The sequence below is a fragment of the Pristiophorus japonicus genome, chromosome 15, assembly GCF_044704955.1.
Source record: "Pristiophorus japonicus isolate sPriJap1 chromosome 15, sPriJap1.hap1, whole genome shotgun sequence".
Classification (NCBI taxonomy): Eukaryota; Metazoa; Chordata; class Chondrichthyes; family Pristiophoridae; genus Pristiophorus; species Pristiophorus japonicus.
The window spans coordinates 67,738,593-67,754,741 of record NC_091991.1 but is presented as its reverse complement, the minus strand read 5'-3'; the positions used below and the strand labels follow the sequence as shown (position 1 = coordinate 67,754,741).

The window sequence follows — 16,149 nt, the reverse complement described above, 5'->3', positions numbered from 1 at the left end:
AGAGTTTTAAAACACACTTAAAACATAAAAAGTAAAATTTACAAAACACATTTTATTTTTAAAAACCCTGCCCATACATTAAATTTATTTTAAAGCATAATGAAAAAAATGTTTTTAAAAAATGGAAAAATATATATTTTTAATAATACATAAATAACTTTAATTTAAATTAATGTTAAATATGTAGTGTCTTTTTAAATTTTTTTAATTAATGTTGTGTGTGTCTGGTGGGGGGGGGGTGGTTTTCATTCATAATAAGAATGAGAACATACTTTACCTTGATTGCCCAGAGCCATGTGACTGCAGGTCCTGCCCTGAGCATGTCCTGACGTGCACGTGCTGCGACGCGCAGTCAGTGGAGGCCTCAGGATTGGGAACTCGCGTGGTGCAGCAGCTTTAGGTAGGTGCGCTTCTTTTTTCTCATCATCATCATCATCATAGGCAGTCCCTCGAATCGAGGATGACTTGCTTCCACGTCAAAAAGTTCATAGATGTTTCAATGAAGGACCTAAAATTCTAGGTCTGATCTAAATCTTGAAGGGTGGAAGATGACTGTGCTTGGATTTCTTTTAACGTGTAGTGACCGTTGCACCCTAGCCACCACACGGGCTTGACAGAGCTAGGTCTTGGTCCAGTAGCAAAGGTTAACCAAGATGACTGGAGACCAGCTCTTCTGCACAGACCTAGCGCGCACACCTATCGCAGTGTGGGCTGGCCCGTGCTGCCCCTGGGCCGTCGCCTCTTCTGGGCCCCGAATTCACGCCTCTCCTGGGCCCCAATCACGTCCCTCTACAATCTCTCACCGCTCCTTCGCCACAACCTCACCGCTCCTGCAATACCTGCCCACGCTCCAATTACCAACCTGGACCTTGATGATGTCCCTTTTCACTGCCGTTGCTCTTCTGCTCCAGCACGTGCTGCTCCCTGGAGTGGTAGTATGCCACCACGCTGCTCCTTCCGCTCCCCGGCCTGCTCCGGTGGTGCTTGCAGGCCAGGGGCTGCGCAGACTGCTGGGCTAGGGCGCCACGCTGCTCCTTCCGCTCCCCGGCCTGCTCCGGTGGTGCTTGCAGGCCAGGGGCTGTGCAGACTGCTGGGCTAGGGCGCCACGCTGCTCCTTCCGCTCCATGGCCTGCTCCGGTGGTGCTTGCAGGCCAGGGGCTGCGCAGACTGCTGGGCTAGGGCGCCACGCTGCTCCTTCCGCTCCCCGGCCTGCTCCGGTGGTGCTTGCAGGCCAGGGGCTGCGCAGACTGCTGGGCTAGGGCGCCACGCTGCTCCTTCCGCTCCCCGGCCTGCTCCGATGGTGCTTGCAGGCCAGGGGCTGCGCAGACTGCTGGGCTAGGGCGCCACGCTGCTCCTTCCGCTCCATGGCCTGCTCAGATGGTGCTCTTTTTTCTACAATCCAGTCGAACGCCCACAGGAAGGAGAAACCGGGATTCCTGGGCCATTAGGAGGGGTGACTAAAAGTTTGATCAGAGGTGAGTTTTAAGGAACATCTTAAAGGAGGAGGAGTGAGAGAGATGGAGAGGTTTGGAGAGGGAAATCCAGATAGTACAGCCTCGACAGCTGAAGGAATGGCCAGTGGTGGAGCAAAGGAGTGAGGGATGCACAAGAGGCCAGAGTCAGAGGAACGCAGATTCTCGGAGGGTTGTGGGGCTGGAGGAGATTAAAATATATGAAGGTGCAAGGTCATGAAGGGATTTAAACACAAGGAAATACTGCTGTGGCTGGGGTATGCACCTGATTGAAGAGATTCAAACATGGAATTGCTCCATGACAGCATTCAAGCGGTGGACTTCTCCGCAGCAGCCCCTAGACCTTGCAGCATATTTTCTTTGGATACAAGAGGCTCATGAAGATGCTCATGTAAAATCCTCATTTTAGAAAGAGAATTCTACTATGATGTTGCACGACCAGTAACAATACCAGACCTCCAAACATCTACAGTTGGTATTCTGCTACCAACTGCACTTGCCCTTCGTGATCCATGCTCTGCCTGGCACTCTAGTTCCTTCTTCTACTTCAGAGCTGTGACCTTCTGGCATGTGGATTTCTGAGCTGGTGCCTACTTTGAATGGTGGTGATGCAGCATGCTGTCATGTGAAAGCTAGCTGGGACGGTTGAGGCTTAGGTTTTGACTCATCCTTCTGTGAAAACAGTGCATGTCGACTCACAGCAAAATTACTTGTCACAAATTTGCAGTTAACTCAAACCGTCCATTTCATTTGTTGTTAGTTATGTAACAGTACAGATACTTTTTACACTAAAGCATAAACCTGTTAAACACTTTCAAGGTTATGTGCTGCTTCTATTTATAGAAGATCAAATGATTGGATCAAATGATCAACTGCTTTGCAACACACTCCCTTCCCTTCTCCATCTGAGTACTTGCTTACATGCTATATAAAATTCAGCATTTCCACTATAGAAATTCTAAATGTGCAAATTTGAAGATTCACTCAGAGTAAATTTGTACTGGGATTTTTGACTAATGAAACAGGAGTATTCTTCTGACATTAGGGTTGAGACATATTGTTGAGCAGACATCTCCACTTTCTTAAGCACCAAAAACCAACTGATTTTATAGGAACACTGATGGAAAGGGCCATACATATAACTTGTGAAAACATAGTAGTGTAGAATATTTTATGGAAATAAGCAAGGAGAATTAACTTACAGTTTTCCACATTGCTGCCACAGGAGTATTCCTTTTGACAGTCTTAGTTCCATTCAAACTATTTTGGCTCTTCTACTCAGGAAAATAGAAAAAAAATAGTTGTATCAAACTGCACACTGTGGGATTTTAAGTAATATTTATAAAAGTCTAAGTATTTTGAGGCAAGTTATGAATGATGAGAGGGAAGAAAAAGTAAAGGGAAGGAAGGAAAATGAGAGAGAGAAAGAGAGAAAGAGAGCAAGACAGACAAAGAGAGAGAGAGAAAGAAAGAGAGAGAGAGAGAGAGAGAGAGAGAGAGAGAGAGAGAACAAAAGAGCGAGAGAGACAGAGAGAGCAAGAGAGCGAGATAGAGAGAGAGACAGAGAGAGACAGAGAGACAGATAGATATTGACAGACAGGGATCTGTTCTAGGGCCTCAACTTTTCACCATATTTATTAATGATGGATGAAAGAAGAGAGAGTTACATATCCAAGTTTGCAGATGACACTAAATTAGAAGGGACAGTAAGTTGTGCAGATGGGAGCAGGCAGTTGAAAAAAGACACTGATAAATTTGGTCAGGCAGAGTCAGCATGGATTTATGAAGGGGAAGTCATGTTTGACAAATTTGCTGGCATTCTTTGAGGATGTAACAAACAGGGTGGATAAAGGGGAACCAATGGTTGTGGTGTATTTGGACTTCCAGAAGGCATTTGACAAGGTGCCACATAAAAGGTTACTGCACAAGATAAAAGTTCACAGAGTTGGGGGTAATATGGGGCCAAGTTTCGGCCTGAGTTGCTCCTGTTTTTTTGGAGCAACTGGTTTAGAATGGAGTATCTTAGAAATTTGAATTCTCGGCATTTAGTTTGCTCCAGTTCTAGTCAGTTAGAACAGTTTCTCTTTGGAACAGAATTTTCTTTTCAAAAGGGGGCGTGTCCGGCCACTTACGCCTGTTTTCAAAGTTTAGGCAGTGAAAACTTACTCCAAACTAACTTCGAATGGAGTAAGTGAAGATTTTTGTACGTTCAAAAAAACCTTGTCCACACTTTAGAAAATCAGGCGTAGGTTACAAATTAGGCGTAGGGAATTTGGGGGGGGTTTAAAGGGAAGTTTACAAACATTAAACACTTCAGTTTTACAAATAAAGAGCCATCATCAATAATAAATTATAAATACATCAATAAATCAACCAATAAATCAATCAACAAAAATTAATAAAAAATAAAAAAACAATAAATAAAACATTTTCTACTTACCGACTGTAGCACCGGGAGTCCTCCAACAGCGTGCTGGGACGGCCCCCCCCAGTGTGTCTCTGTCAGTGTCTCTATCTCTCTGTTTGTGTGTGTGTGTGTCTCTCACTCTCTGTCTGTCAGTGTTTCTGACAGCGAGGGGAGGTGGGGGGGGGGGAAGGGGGAGGAAGGAGGAAGGGGTGGGTGGTGGTAGAGGGGGGGGTGAGATGGGGGTGGGGGAGGAGGAGGAGGAGGAGGAGGAGGAGGAGGAGGAGGAGGAGGAGGAGGAGGAGGAAAGGAGGGGCGAGGAGAAGGGGGGGAGGAGGGGAGAGGGTGAGAAGGGGGGGAGAGGGAGAGAGGAGGGAGGGAAGGAGAGAGGAGGGAGGGAAGGAGGGAGGAAAGGAAGGAGGGAAGGAGGGAGGAGGGAAGGAGAGAGGAGGGAGGGAGGGAAGGAGAGAGGTAAGGGAGGGAGGGAGAGAAGGAGGCTGAACAGCCGGGCCCAAGACTTCGGGCTGGATTTACAGGTAGGTGGCGTCAGGTCTCGGGGGGGGGGGGGGGGGGGGGGAGGCGGGGGTGGGGAGGACAGTCGCGGGGGGGGGGGGAGGAGTCGCGGAGGGCGGTGGGGTGGGGGAGTCGCGGAGGTCGGGGGGGGGGGTAGGGAGGGGGGGGGGGAAGAGTCTCGGAGGTCGGGGGGGGGGGGAAGAGAGAGTCGTGGTAGTCTGGGGGAGGGGGGGAAGCGGAGGTCGGGTTGCCGGTGGGGGGGGGGGGGGGGGAGCGGGGGTCGGGTCGGGTTGGGTGGGAGGAGCCTTATTCACGCAGCCCCAGTGAGGTCATTCGGCCAGGGCTCGGGGCTGCATGCTTCGTGCCCCTCCCACAGTTTTGGGCACCTGGAGCTACTGCACATGCACGCCCACTGTAGCGCGCATGTGCAGAGGTCCCGGCACTGTTTTCAGCGCAGGGACCTGGCTCCGCCCCCTACAGCTCGTGCTGCACCGCGCCCAGCTCTAGAGGACCTGCAGGGAGCCGGAGAATAGGCAAGTTTTTTTTAGGCGCACTTTCTGCCGCGAAAAACGTGCGTCCAGGTCCGGGCTGTGCCGTTTTAGGCACGGCCCGAAACTTGGGCCCTATATTAGCATGGATAAAGGATTGGCTAACTAACAGAAAACAGAGAGTCGGGATAAATGTTTCATTCTCTGGTTGGCAATCAGTAACTAGTGGAGTGCCACAGGGATCAATGCTGGGACCCCAAATATTTACAATCTATATTAGCGACTTGGAAGAAGGGACCGAGTATAACGTAGCCAAGTTTGCTGATGATACAAAGATGGGAGGAAAAGCAATGTGTGAGGAGGACACAAAAAATCTGCAAAAGGACATAGACAGGCTAAGTGAGTGGGCAAAAATTTGACAGATGGAGTATAATGTTGGAAAGTGTGAGGTCTTGCACTTTGGCAGAAAAAAATCAAAAAAGAGCAAGTTATTATTTAAATGGAGAAAGATTGCAAAGTGCTGCAGTACAGCGGGACCTGGGGGTACTTGTGCATGAAACACAAAAGGTTAGTATGCAGGTACAGGAAGGCCAATGGAATCTTGGCCTTTATTGCAAAGGGGTTGGTGAATAAAAGCAAGGCAGTCTTGCTACAGTTGTACAGGGTATTGGTGAGGCCACACCTGGAATACTGCGTGCAGTTTTGGTTTCCATATTTACGAAAGGATATACTTGCTTTGGAGGCAATTCTGAGAAGGTTCACTCGGTTGATTCCGGAGATGAAGGGGTTGACATGAGGAAAGGTTGAGTCTGTTGGGCCTCTATTCATTGGAATTCAGAAGAATGAGAGGTGATCTTATCAAAACGTCTAAGATTATGAGGGGTTTGACAAGGTGGATGCAAAGAGGATGTTTCCACTGACAAGGGAGATTAGAACTAGAGGGCATAATCTTAGAATAAGGGGTCGTCCATTTAAAACTGAGATGAGGAGAAATTCCTTCTCTCAGAGGGTTGTAAATCTGTGAAATTTGCTGCCTCAGAGAGCTGTGGAAGCTGGGACATTAAATAAATTTAAGACATGAATAGACAGTTTCTTAAATGATAAGGGGATAAGGGGTTATGGGGAGTGGGCAGGGAAGTGGACCCGAGTCCATTATCGGGTCAACTACGATTGTATTAAATGTCGGAGCAGGCTTGAGGGGTCGTATGGCGTACTCCTGCTCCTATTTCTTATGTTCTTATAAATTAAGTAATTGGACAAAACTATGGCCAATGGAGTTGTGGGCAAGTATGAGATCATCCATTTTGGACCTAAGAAAGATAAATCAGAGTGTTTTCTAACGGTGAGAAACTAGAAGCTGTAGAGGAGCAAGGAGATTTGGGAGTCTAAGCACACAAACATTTAAAGTTAGTAGACAGGTACAAAATACTATCAAAAAGGCAAATGGAATGTTGGCCTTTTTCTCAAGGGGGCTGGATTACAAGGGGGAGGAAATTATGCTTTAGTTGTATAAAGCCTTGGTCAGACCTCATCTGAAATACTGTGTTCAGTTTTGGGCACCGCACCTCAGGAAGGCTATATTGACCTTGGAAAGGGTGCAGCACAGATTCACCAAAATGATACTAGGGTTTAGAAGGATAAATTATGAGGTCTGGTTGCATAAACTTGGCTTGTATTTCCATATATGAGACTGAGGAGTGGTTTGTAATATTTATAGAAGTACCAGCAGTTTCAGGAACATTATGAATGATGTCAAAGAAGGAATGACTTGTACTGTGCTGAATTAGATGGTATGACAGGAAGATTCTACAGGAATTCTGAAAGATGAGCCTGCAAAGGACATTTTACAAGACAATTCAACTGAGAAGCATACCTTTGCTGGGGGGAATTGGCCTATACTTTCCCTATACCTGTACTTCACTTCTTCTTAGCCACTTCCTGACCAGACATAGATTATAATTCTTCGCAGCTGAGAATTGTTGGCCAAGCACTAAGCCTGAAGAGTTATCCAGGGTTTACCCTGACCACCGTGCTCATAACTAAATGTTGTAACAAGCTCGAAAAGAGACTAGCCTCCATCCCACCAGTCATTTGCCTTGGCTATTCCCATATGTTTCTGATAAGATCTTTCTGTGGATTAATTCACAAGGATCTATAACTACACTATTCATTTCATTACCAGCTATGGTAAAGTTTGATGAATTTAAAGAACAGAATGTGCAATTTGATCAAATTAGCAGGATTTTACTTTTAATGTGAAAGAAAGGTATTCTTCTATTATATTGCGTGATTGAATCAGACAGGCAAAGTGGTCACATCTGCCTCGATGTGCACCAATGTTTTGTACCATCTAATTTCCTTTTGTGAATTGTATACATGTATGAAGTATTATGATGTTTTGTCAGAGATTCATAAGTGTTGGATTTGACACCCAAGGGGTTAAAAATAGGAGGTGGAAACAAGTTCTTCTGAAATCAGCTGCTTGTTGACAAAAAGATGGGAGGAAAAGCAATGTGTGAGGAGGATACAAAAAATCTGCAAAAGGACAAAGACAGACTAAGTGAGTGGGCAAAAATTTGGCAGATGGAGTATAATGTTGGAAAGTGCTAGGTCATGCATTTTGGCCGAAAAAAAATCAAAGAGCAAGTTATTATTTAAATGGAGAAAGATTGCAAAGTGCTGCAGTACAGCAGGACCTGTGGGTCATCATAGGCAGTCCCTCGGAATCGAGGAAGACTTGCTTCCACTCCTGAAGTGAGTTCTTTGGTGGCTGCATTTGCCCACTCACCTAACCTGTCCAAGTCACCTTGCAGCCTCTAAGCATCCTCCTCACAGCTCACACCTCCATCCAGCTGAGTGTCATCTGCAAACTTGACGATATTACACTCGATTCCTTCATCCAAATCATTAATGTATATTGTAAATAGGTGGGGTCCCAGCACTGAGCCCTGCGGCATCCCACTAGTCACTGCCTGCCATTCTGAAAAGGACCAGTTTATCTCGTCTCTCTGCTTCCTGTCTGCCAACCAGTTCTCTATCCACGTCAGTACATTACCCCCAATACCATGTGCTTTAATTTTGCACACCAATCTCTTGTGTGGTACCTTGTCAAAAGCCTTTTGAAAGTCCAAATACACCACATCCACTGGTTGTCCCTTGTCCACTCTACTAGTTACATCCTCAAAAAATTCCAGAAGATTTGTCAAACATGATTTCCCTTTCATAAATCCATGTTGGCTTGGACTGATCCTGTCACTGCTTTCCAAATACGCTGTTATTTCATCTTTAATCATTGATTCCAACATTTTCCCCACTACTGATGTCAGGCGAACCGGTCTATAATTACCGGTTTTCTCTCTCCCTCCTTTTTTAAAAAGCGGTGTTACATTAGCTACCGTCCAGTCCATAGGAACTGATCCAAAGTCGATAGACAGTTGGAAAATGATCACCAATGCATCCACTATTTCTAGAGCACTTCCTTAAGTACTCTGGGATGCAGACTATCAGACCCCGGGGATTTATCGGCCTTCAATCCCATCAATTTCCTTAACACAATTTCCCACCTAATAAAGATATCCTTCAGTTCCTCCTTCTCACTAGACCCTCGGTCCCCTAGTACTTCCGGAAGGTTATTTGTGTCTTCCTTCGTGAAGACAGAACCAAAGTATTTGTTCAACTGGTCTGTCATTTCTTTGTTCCACATTATAAATTCACCTGAATCTGACTGCAAGGGACCTACGTTTGTCTTCACTAACCGAGATGAGGAGAAACTTCTTCACTCAGAGAATTGTGAACCTGTGGAATTCTCTACCACAGAAAGTTGTTGAGGCCAGTTTGTTAGATATATTGAAAAGGGAGTTAGATGTGACCCTTACGGTTAAAGGGATCAAAGGGTATGGAGAGAAAGCAGGAATGAGGTACTGAAGTTGTATGATCAGCCATGATCATATTGAATGGTGGTGCAGGCTCGAAGGGCCGAATGGTCTACTCCTGCACATATTTTCTATGTTTCTATGTTTCCACAATGCAGGATATCATCAAGATTGAAAAGTGGACTAGAAGATGAGATACATATGTACATACACACTACATATCATAGCAATTAGTTGACACCAAGTTTGAAATTTTAAATCCTGTAGATTCTAGAAATAAGGGAAGATAGATGTAAAGGGCCCAAGTTTCCACATGATTTGCGCCTGATTTTTAGGAGCAACTGGTGGAGAACGGACTATCTTAGAAATCGCAATTCTCCACATTTTTTTTTCTGCAGTTCTAGTCAGTTAGAACAGTTTCACTTTGGAACAGAATTTTTTCTTCAAAAGGGGGCGTGTCCGGCCACTGACGCCTGATTTGAAAGTTTCCACAGTGAAAACGTACTCCAAACTAACTTAGAATGGAGCAAGTGAAGATTTTTGTAGAACTGAAAAAACCTTGTCTACACATTAAAAAATCAGGCGCAGGTTACAAATTAGGCGTCCAGAACGAGGTGGGGGGGGAGGGGGGGGAAGGGAAGTCATTAAATTCTACAATAAATCCTTATTTATACTTATACAAATATTATACAAATAAATCCAACCTGAATAAAAATTTATAAGCAAAGAAAAGATTAAATAAACCATCTTCCTACCTGTGTGAAAGTGCTTCAGCCAGAGAGAATGCTGCAGGAAGCCTCACAAGTTGAGGCAGCCATTCCCACGGGGGGGGGGGGGGGGGAGGAGGAAGCCGTTCGTTCCCGACGGCGGGCAGGGGGGGGAAGGAGACAGTGAGAAGGCTACAGGAAGCCTCACAAGTTCAGCAGCCATTCGTGGCGGCAGGGGGGGGGGGGGGTGAGGCCGTCGGGAAACGACTGCCTCAACTTTCTGAGGCTTCCTGCAGCCTTCTCACTGCTGCAAGAAGCCTCAGTGCTGATGTGCTGATGGCAATGTGCTTTTATTAAAAAATGTTCAAAAATTAAACAGCTACAAAGAACTACAAAAATGGCCGAGTGCCAATGTTTCCTTCACACTGCGCGTGCGCGAACGCTCCAACGCGCACGCGCAGGGTTGCCGGCAGGAAAAAAACTAATTTAAATGGTACCCGCCCCCTCCCACTTACAAAATCGGCGCGAGTGGTAGGCTCCGCCCCCCTGGGCGCCGCGCCAAGCAGACATGGAGCTGCAGGGCGCTCCAGAATCGCATGTTTTTTTTCCGGCGCCGTTTTCGGCGCGAAAAACGGGCGCCCAGCTCGGAGGGGCGCCTGTTTTTTATCGTGTGGAAACTTGGGACCAAAGAGTTACACAGGTTTGAAGTTTTGGAAAGAATGAGTTAGAGTAAAGAAGGAAGAAAAATATGGAGGATTGTGTTTTGGAGCTTAAAAAGAATACAAGAAAAATAAAATTAAAACGGTCGTTGAAGAGAATTCACATAGAATTGCTTAGAAATTACAATGTGGAAACAGGCAATTTAGCTCAACCAGTCTATGTCGGTGCTTATCCTCTACACAAAATGACCATAGTACTATCAATAAAACCAAAACTAGAACGGTTGCAACAGAAGGAGAGAGGGAGGTTGAAGGCAGAAAGAGAAAGACGGATCATCTATTTGGAAAATGTTTTCTTGAATCCTGTCAAGGAATATGAGGAGGTGCTAAAAATAAGCCTCTTGAAGATCAACAGATGGAGTTTGTGAAAAATATCTAATTTAAACTAAACAAAATGAGAGTTTTGCTACTGATTACAAATGGACAGGATGTTTTAAGGTATCAATTTCATAAATCAAGAGTCACAAAAAAGCAGATTTTGCTGCCCCTTAATCTCAGTCCAAGGTCATTTATCAGAACTGCATGAAGGTCTGAAGATTATAGCCATAGGGTATGAAGTTGGACTCAGTTGCATTGGAACCAGACCCACCAACAGCAGTCACCTACCAATATTCTAAATATACCAAAATTCGACAATAGAAACCTGCAAGTAAGGAAGAGCTGTGATCATCTGGTGAAAGGAAGTTTTGTACTAAATACGATTGTTACAGAGAGGTTCCACAAATGCAATGAGTTAAATGACCAGATAATTTAACTGATAGCTAGGATACCAAAACAACTTCCCTGCTCTCTTAGAATAGTGCCATGGGATCTTTTACCTCTACTTGAGAGGGCAGGCAGGGTCCCGATTTAGTGTCTCATCTGAAAGATGACATCTCCATCAATGCAGCATTCCCCAGTAATGCACTAAAGTGTCAGCCTGGATTATGTGCTCAAGTCCTGTAGAAGAGCTTGAACCTATGAGGGGTGAAATTGCCATTCACCTCAATTGGGGGTGGTAACCTTCTGGGGCCGAGACTTATATAGCCCAGCCCGGATGTTCTGCCTCCGATGTGGAATTGGGCCGACCGCTCCTCAAAGGAAGCAGAGTGCTGTCTCCGGCACTCCGCTTCCTTTGAGGGGCACTCCCGGGGCGGTAGCGCAGCACTGAGTGTAGCGCTACGCGGATGCTCCTCGTAGCACTGACATGCTACAACGTCCCTCCTCTTCCATTAAAGGGGAGGGCCGCTGCGCACTCTGCGGGCCCTTTGGTGGCTGCCACTGGGCCACCAGGGACGTGTGAGACCGGGCCAGCAGCCCGACACCCTAGACAGAGTGCAGGGCTGCACGATGGCGACCCGGTCCACGCTAGGGTCACCATGGTCTGGCCGACCCAATAGTCGGCCAACTAATAAAGATGGCAGCCCAGGGCCCTGCAGGCCGCCCCTTTAAACAGTGCCCTGGGAGCAGATGTCTGCCAACCTCACGGCCCACGGGGAAATTTAAGGGGTCAGCGCGGGGCGGTGAGAGGTCGCCACGCATGACGATGACATCCTTGCCGGTTGCACGGCAGCCCAGGCCGCTAACTGCGGGGCACGGTGCTGTCGGGACAGCGCCTGCCAAACCTCCGGGGCAATTTCCCAGGAGGCGGTACGTCCCCCTCCCCCGGACGAAAACTGCCTTGCGCCCCCGTTAACGCCCCCTGGAGGCACTAATGGGGCACAATAAAGGGACAATTTCACCCCCATGATCTTCTGTCTCAGAGGTGAAAGTCCTACCACTGAGCCGTGGCTGACACACAAGAAGCTATTAGAATTGTGCGCTTGAATAAAATGTCTTAGGCTGGCTCTCAAGCTTTGTCTAATGCTCTGAACTTCTGAAGCTTTGCTCTCTGTTTAGATTACCTAAACTGCAGTACAATCATCAATGTTTATTTTCTGTGTTTGACTTTGGAGTGAGTTAGAATTTTAATATTCCGCTTCTTGTGGTGTAGTGTGCCCTGTAGCATTCTTTGTGACTTTTTCACAAATTATTTGCGATTGTAATCCTCCACTGACACTAGTGTATCTATCAATAAACTTTATACAGTTCCACAGCATCTTTCCACAAGTCACTGTGATAACTGAGTTTATTTACCAGTAACTACTGCCTTCTCCCGATCCCCACAAACATACACATTATACTCCATTTGGTTAAAGATAAAAGAATGATATGTTTAACATACTGTTTCTTCATCAGTTTCACTCAAATCCAGGATCTGGTTATAGTGAACAACGCCACAATGCTCTGGATCCAGCAGCAACATAAGATCCTTAATTTGTTCATCAGTTACTCGAAAAGGGAAACTCTGCAAAATTTGGCGCAATTCTTGTCTACTGATTATGCCTTTGTGATTCTGTGAGAAAAACATTAATTTCCTTATTGAAAATACATTCAGCATTAAACAATGATTTTATATAAGCAACAATGCTAGTCTCCAAAATCAAAATTCCTTACATATTACAAACTAAAGTACACCCCTAAAGAAATGTTCAGCTTTTCTGTTACAAGGTACGATTGTAATGCTGAAAAGTTGAAATATATTCTAGTTCCAGATAGCAATTGTCATTAAGTACAAGCAAACATCACTATCTTACATAATTAAATATTAAGAATACCTTCTTTAGTGCGGGGTATCTCTCCTGGAAATATTTATGTAGTTTCTCGAGAATGTCTCCCCTCTTTCTGTTCCCATTTAGTCCTCCAACAGGATCCACACTGTGACGGGATAATTGTCAGTGTTTGAATAGATATAAAATTATGGTGAAGATTGAAGCGAGAGTAATAAAGCCTGGAATTTACTTAAAGGGTTCAAACCATATTATAAATGGAGAAATCAGCACCAAGGCCACAACAAGGACCAAGGTTAAATCACAGCCTTTCAGGCCACTATGGCTTTATTCAACAGAAAATAATATTTTAGGTATACATAATAAAACATTTAATCATTTTAACTTCTTAATCTCATGCTGTAAGCTTGACTCAGTTATTAGCATGCTTGCCTCTGAGTCAGAAGTTTGTGGCCTCAAGCCCTACTGCAGGACTAGATGATATAACTCAGAATGACACACATGCATGATGAACGAGTGCCGTATTGTTGATTGTGCTGCCTTTCAGATAAGACATTTCACCATTTTCTGATGGTTTAGGTGAACATTAAAGTTGCAATGGCAGTATTTGAAGAACAGGGGGCCAAAATTCAGGGTCTAAGAGAGACTCGTTAATGCCCGTTTGCGGCAGCCATTTATCAAAATTGAATGGCCGCCGCTTTGGGATCAACTAACTGACCCGAGCCAAATTCAGGTCGGGGATTTTTCAGCCTGGACCCCATACCACCAGATGCTGATGACCGCCGCAAGCGAGTCATCAGTTAGTGCACTGCCGCTTTTAATTACAATAAAAACTTACCGACCTAAATTCAGCTCGATCCGTCGATCCCCCATTGCGCGGTGCCCCCGATAGGTTTTTCTGTCGGTGCACCAGCAGCACGGCAGCCCTTAAAGGTGAATGCCCACTGCCGTGGCCGCCATCTATTAATTTTTGCCGGCCAACTTCTCGGTCAGTCCGGAAGACCGTGCCCTTGGGTTCAGCTGGGCTGCCAACGGGCAGCCTGGCGCCTCCTCGTGGGTGCCAGGCCATTGGCCCGGCCGAAGCCCTCCCGGGTGGCCTAGTGGTCGAAGATTTAAAATGCCTGATTCTCTCCCCTTTAACAGAGGGGAGAGAGCGTGGTGACACACATGCGCTGTGATGTCACCACTACTCCACCGCTGATGACAGTGGCGGAGTCCCGGTCCAACCTATATTCAGCCACTCAGCCTGCCTTTGAGTCTATGGCCCGCTCCCATTTTGACACGTTTCGTCTGGGACTCTGAAAAAATTTCAAAGTCCTGAAAATGGCTCTTCCGACCGCATCAAGGATCCATGCGGTAAGTACAAAGAAAAAAAATCATAGGTTGGCATCTTTCCAGATGATCCCGCCACGGATGGGTCCGGTGTCTGGATTCCGGAACATTCTGAATTTCAGAACTCCGGACACTGAACCCTGTACTATCTTCCTCACACTTTAGGACACTTCCAAGATTCGTGTCATCAGCACATTTCGAAATGTGCCCTGTATCTCCAAGTCCAATTCATTAATGTATATCAAAAACAGTAATGGTCCTAGTACTGAACCTTGGGGGATACATCTGTATATTTCCCTCCAGTGAGAAAAACAGCCATTCACCACAACTCTCTAGGGGTGAAATTGCCCCTTTTTATAGCCCCATTAGCACCTCTGGGGGGCACTAACGGGGTGCAATGGCGTTTTCGCCCGGGGGTAGGGTGGGTGCGCTTCTGCCTCCTGGGAAATTGCCCCGGAGGTTTGTGGGACACTGTCCCAGCAGTGACGCTTCCTGGGCCGGCACGCTACCAGAAATGACATAATCGTCGTGCGCGCCAACCCCTCACTGCCCTGCGCGGACCCCTTTCCGCTCCGCTGGCCACGAGGATGTCAAGGCCAGTTTCGCAGGTCGTGAAACTGGCGGACATTCGCCACTAGGCACCCCTTAAAGGGGAGGCCATTAGCGCCCCGGGCCGCCATCTTTATTTGTTGGCTGACTCTTGCATCGGCCCAACAATGGCGGCCTTCACATCGACCAGGCCGCCATCGTGCAGCCCAGCACTCTGTTTTGGGAGCCAGGCTGCTGGCCCGGTCGATCGCGTCCCTGGTGGCCCAGTGGCGGTCACAAAAGGGCCCGTAGGGTGCACAGTAGCCCTCCCCTTTAATGGAAGGGGAGTGGCATTGTAGTGTGTCACCGCCACGCAGAGCACCTGCATAAAGCTGGACTCAGCGCCATGCTGCCGCCCCGGGAGCATCCCTCAAAGGAAGCGGAGCACCGGAGACAGCACTCCGCATCCTTTGAGGGGCGTACAGCCCAATTCTGCATCGGGGGCGGGACGTCCGGGTCGGGCACAGGAAATCCTAGCCCCGGAAAGTTACTGCCCCCAATCGGAGCGAAGGGCAATTTCTAGCCCACTGTTTTTCATCCTTTAACCAATTTTATATCCATGCTGCTATAGCCCCCTTTATCCCATGGGCTTCAATTTTGCTAACAAGCCTTGTATGTGCTACTTTATCAAATGCCTTTTAAAAGTCCATATATACAACATCAACTGCATTGTCCTCATCCACCCTCTCTGTTACCTCATCAAAAAAATCAATCAAGTTAGTCAACAAATCCAGGCTGGCTCTCCTTTGTTAGTCCAAGTGGCTGCTAATTTTCTCCCAGATTATTGTTTCTAAAAGTTTCCCCACCACCGATGTTAAACTGATGGCCTGTAATTGCCAGGTTTAACTTTCTTCCCTTTTTTGAACAAGGTGTAACATTTGCAATCCTCCAGTCCTCTGGCAATACTGTGTCTAAGGAGGATTGGATCATCATCATCATAGGCAGTCCCTTGGAATCGAGGAAGACTTGCTTCCACTCTTAGTATGAGTTCTTAGATGGTTGTACAGTCCAATACGAGAACCAGTCTCTGTCACAGGTGGGATAAACTGTCATCGAGGGAAGGGGTGGGTGGGACTGATTTGCCGCACACTCTATCCGCTGCCTGCGCTTGATCTCTGCATGCTCTCGGCGACGAGACTCCCAGATGCACTTCCTCCACTTAGGGCAGTCTTTGGCCAGGGACACCCAGGTGTCAGTAGGGATGTTGTACTTTATCAGGGAGGCTTTGAGGGTGTCCTTGTTTGCCGTGAAGGAATTCCGAATAGAGCGCTTGCTTTGTGAGTCTCGTGTCTGGCATGCGAACAGTGTGAGGTGAGCCCACTGTCAAAATAGCCGTAATCGACAGAGAGTCTGGATCTTGCTCTGAACCCGCTTCCTTGTCAGTTTCCAAAGAGTGCGGGTCTGGCTGCGGTTCATAGACCCGGCACCAAGCGGCGGGTCAGCCAATTAACATCATTAAGAGGTAG

At 46.7% G+C, this 16,149-nt stretch overlaps 1 protein-coding gene across 2 annotated transcripts in view; it reads right to left on the bottom strand.

Moving 5' to 3' along the window:
• Positions 1 to 16,149, bottom strand: part of efcab6 (EF-hand calcium binding domain 6) — a 190,580-nt gene that overhangs the window by 122,276 nt on the left and 52,155 nt on the right. The window contains exons 12-14 of one of the 2 annotated variants that reach the window (XM_070900566.1): positions 12,812 to 12,911; positions 12,379 to 12,549; positions 2,675 to 2,746 (exon numbers count right to left, since the gene is read on the bottom strand). In XM_070900566.1, the coding sequence (XP_070756667.1) occupies positions 2,675 to 2,746; positions 12,379 to 12,549; positions 12,812 to 12,911 (343 nt within the window). The remainder of the gene's footprint in view (positions 1 to 2,674; positions 2,747 to 12,378; positions 12,550 to 12,811; positions 12,912 to 16,149) is intronic. The other variant, XM_070900567.1, reaches the window with a different exon arrangement.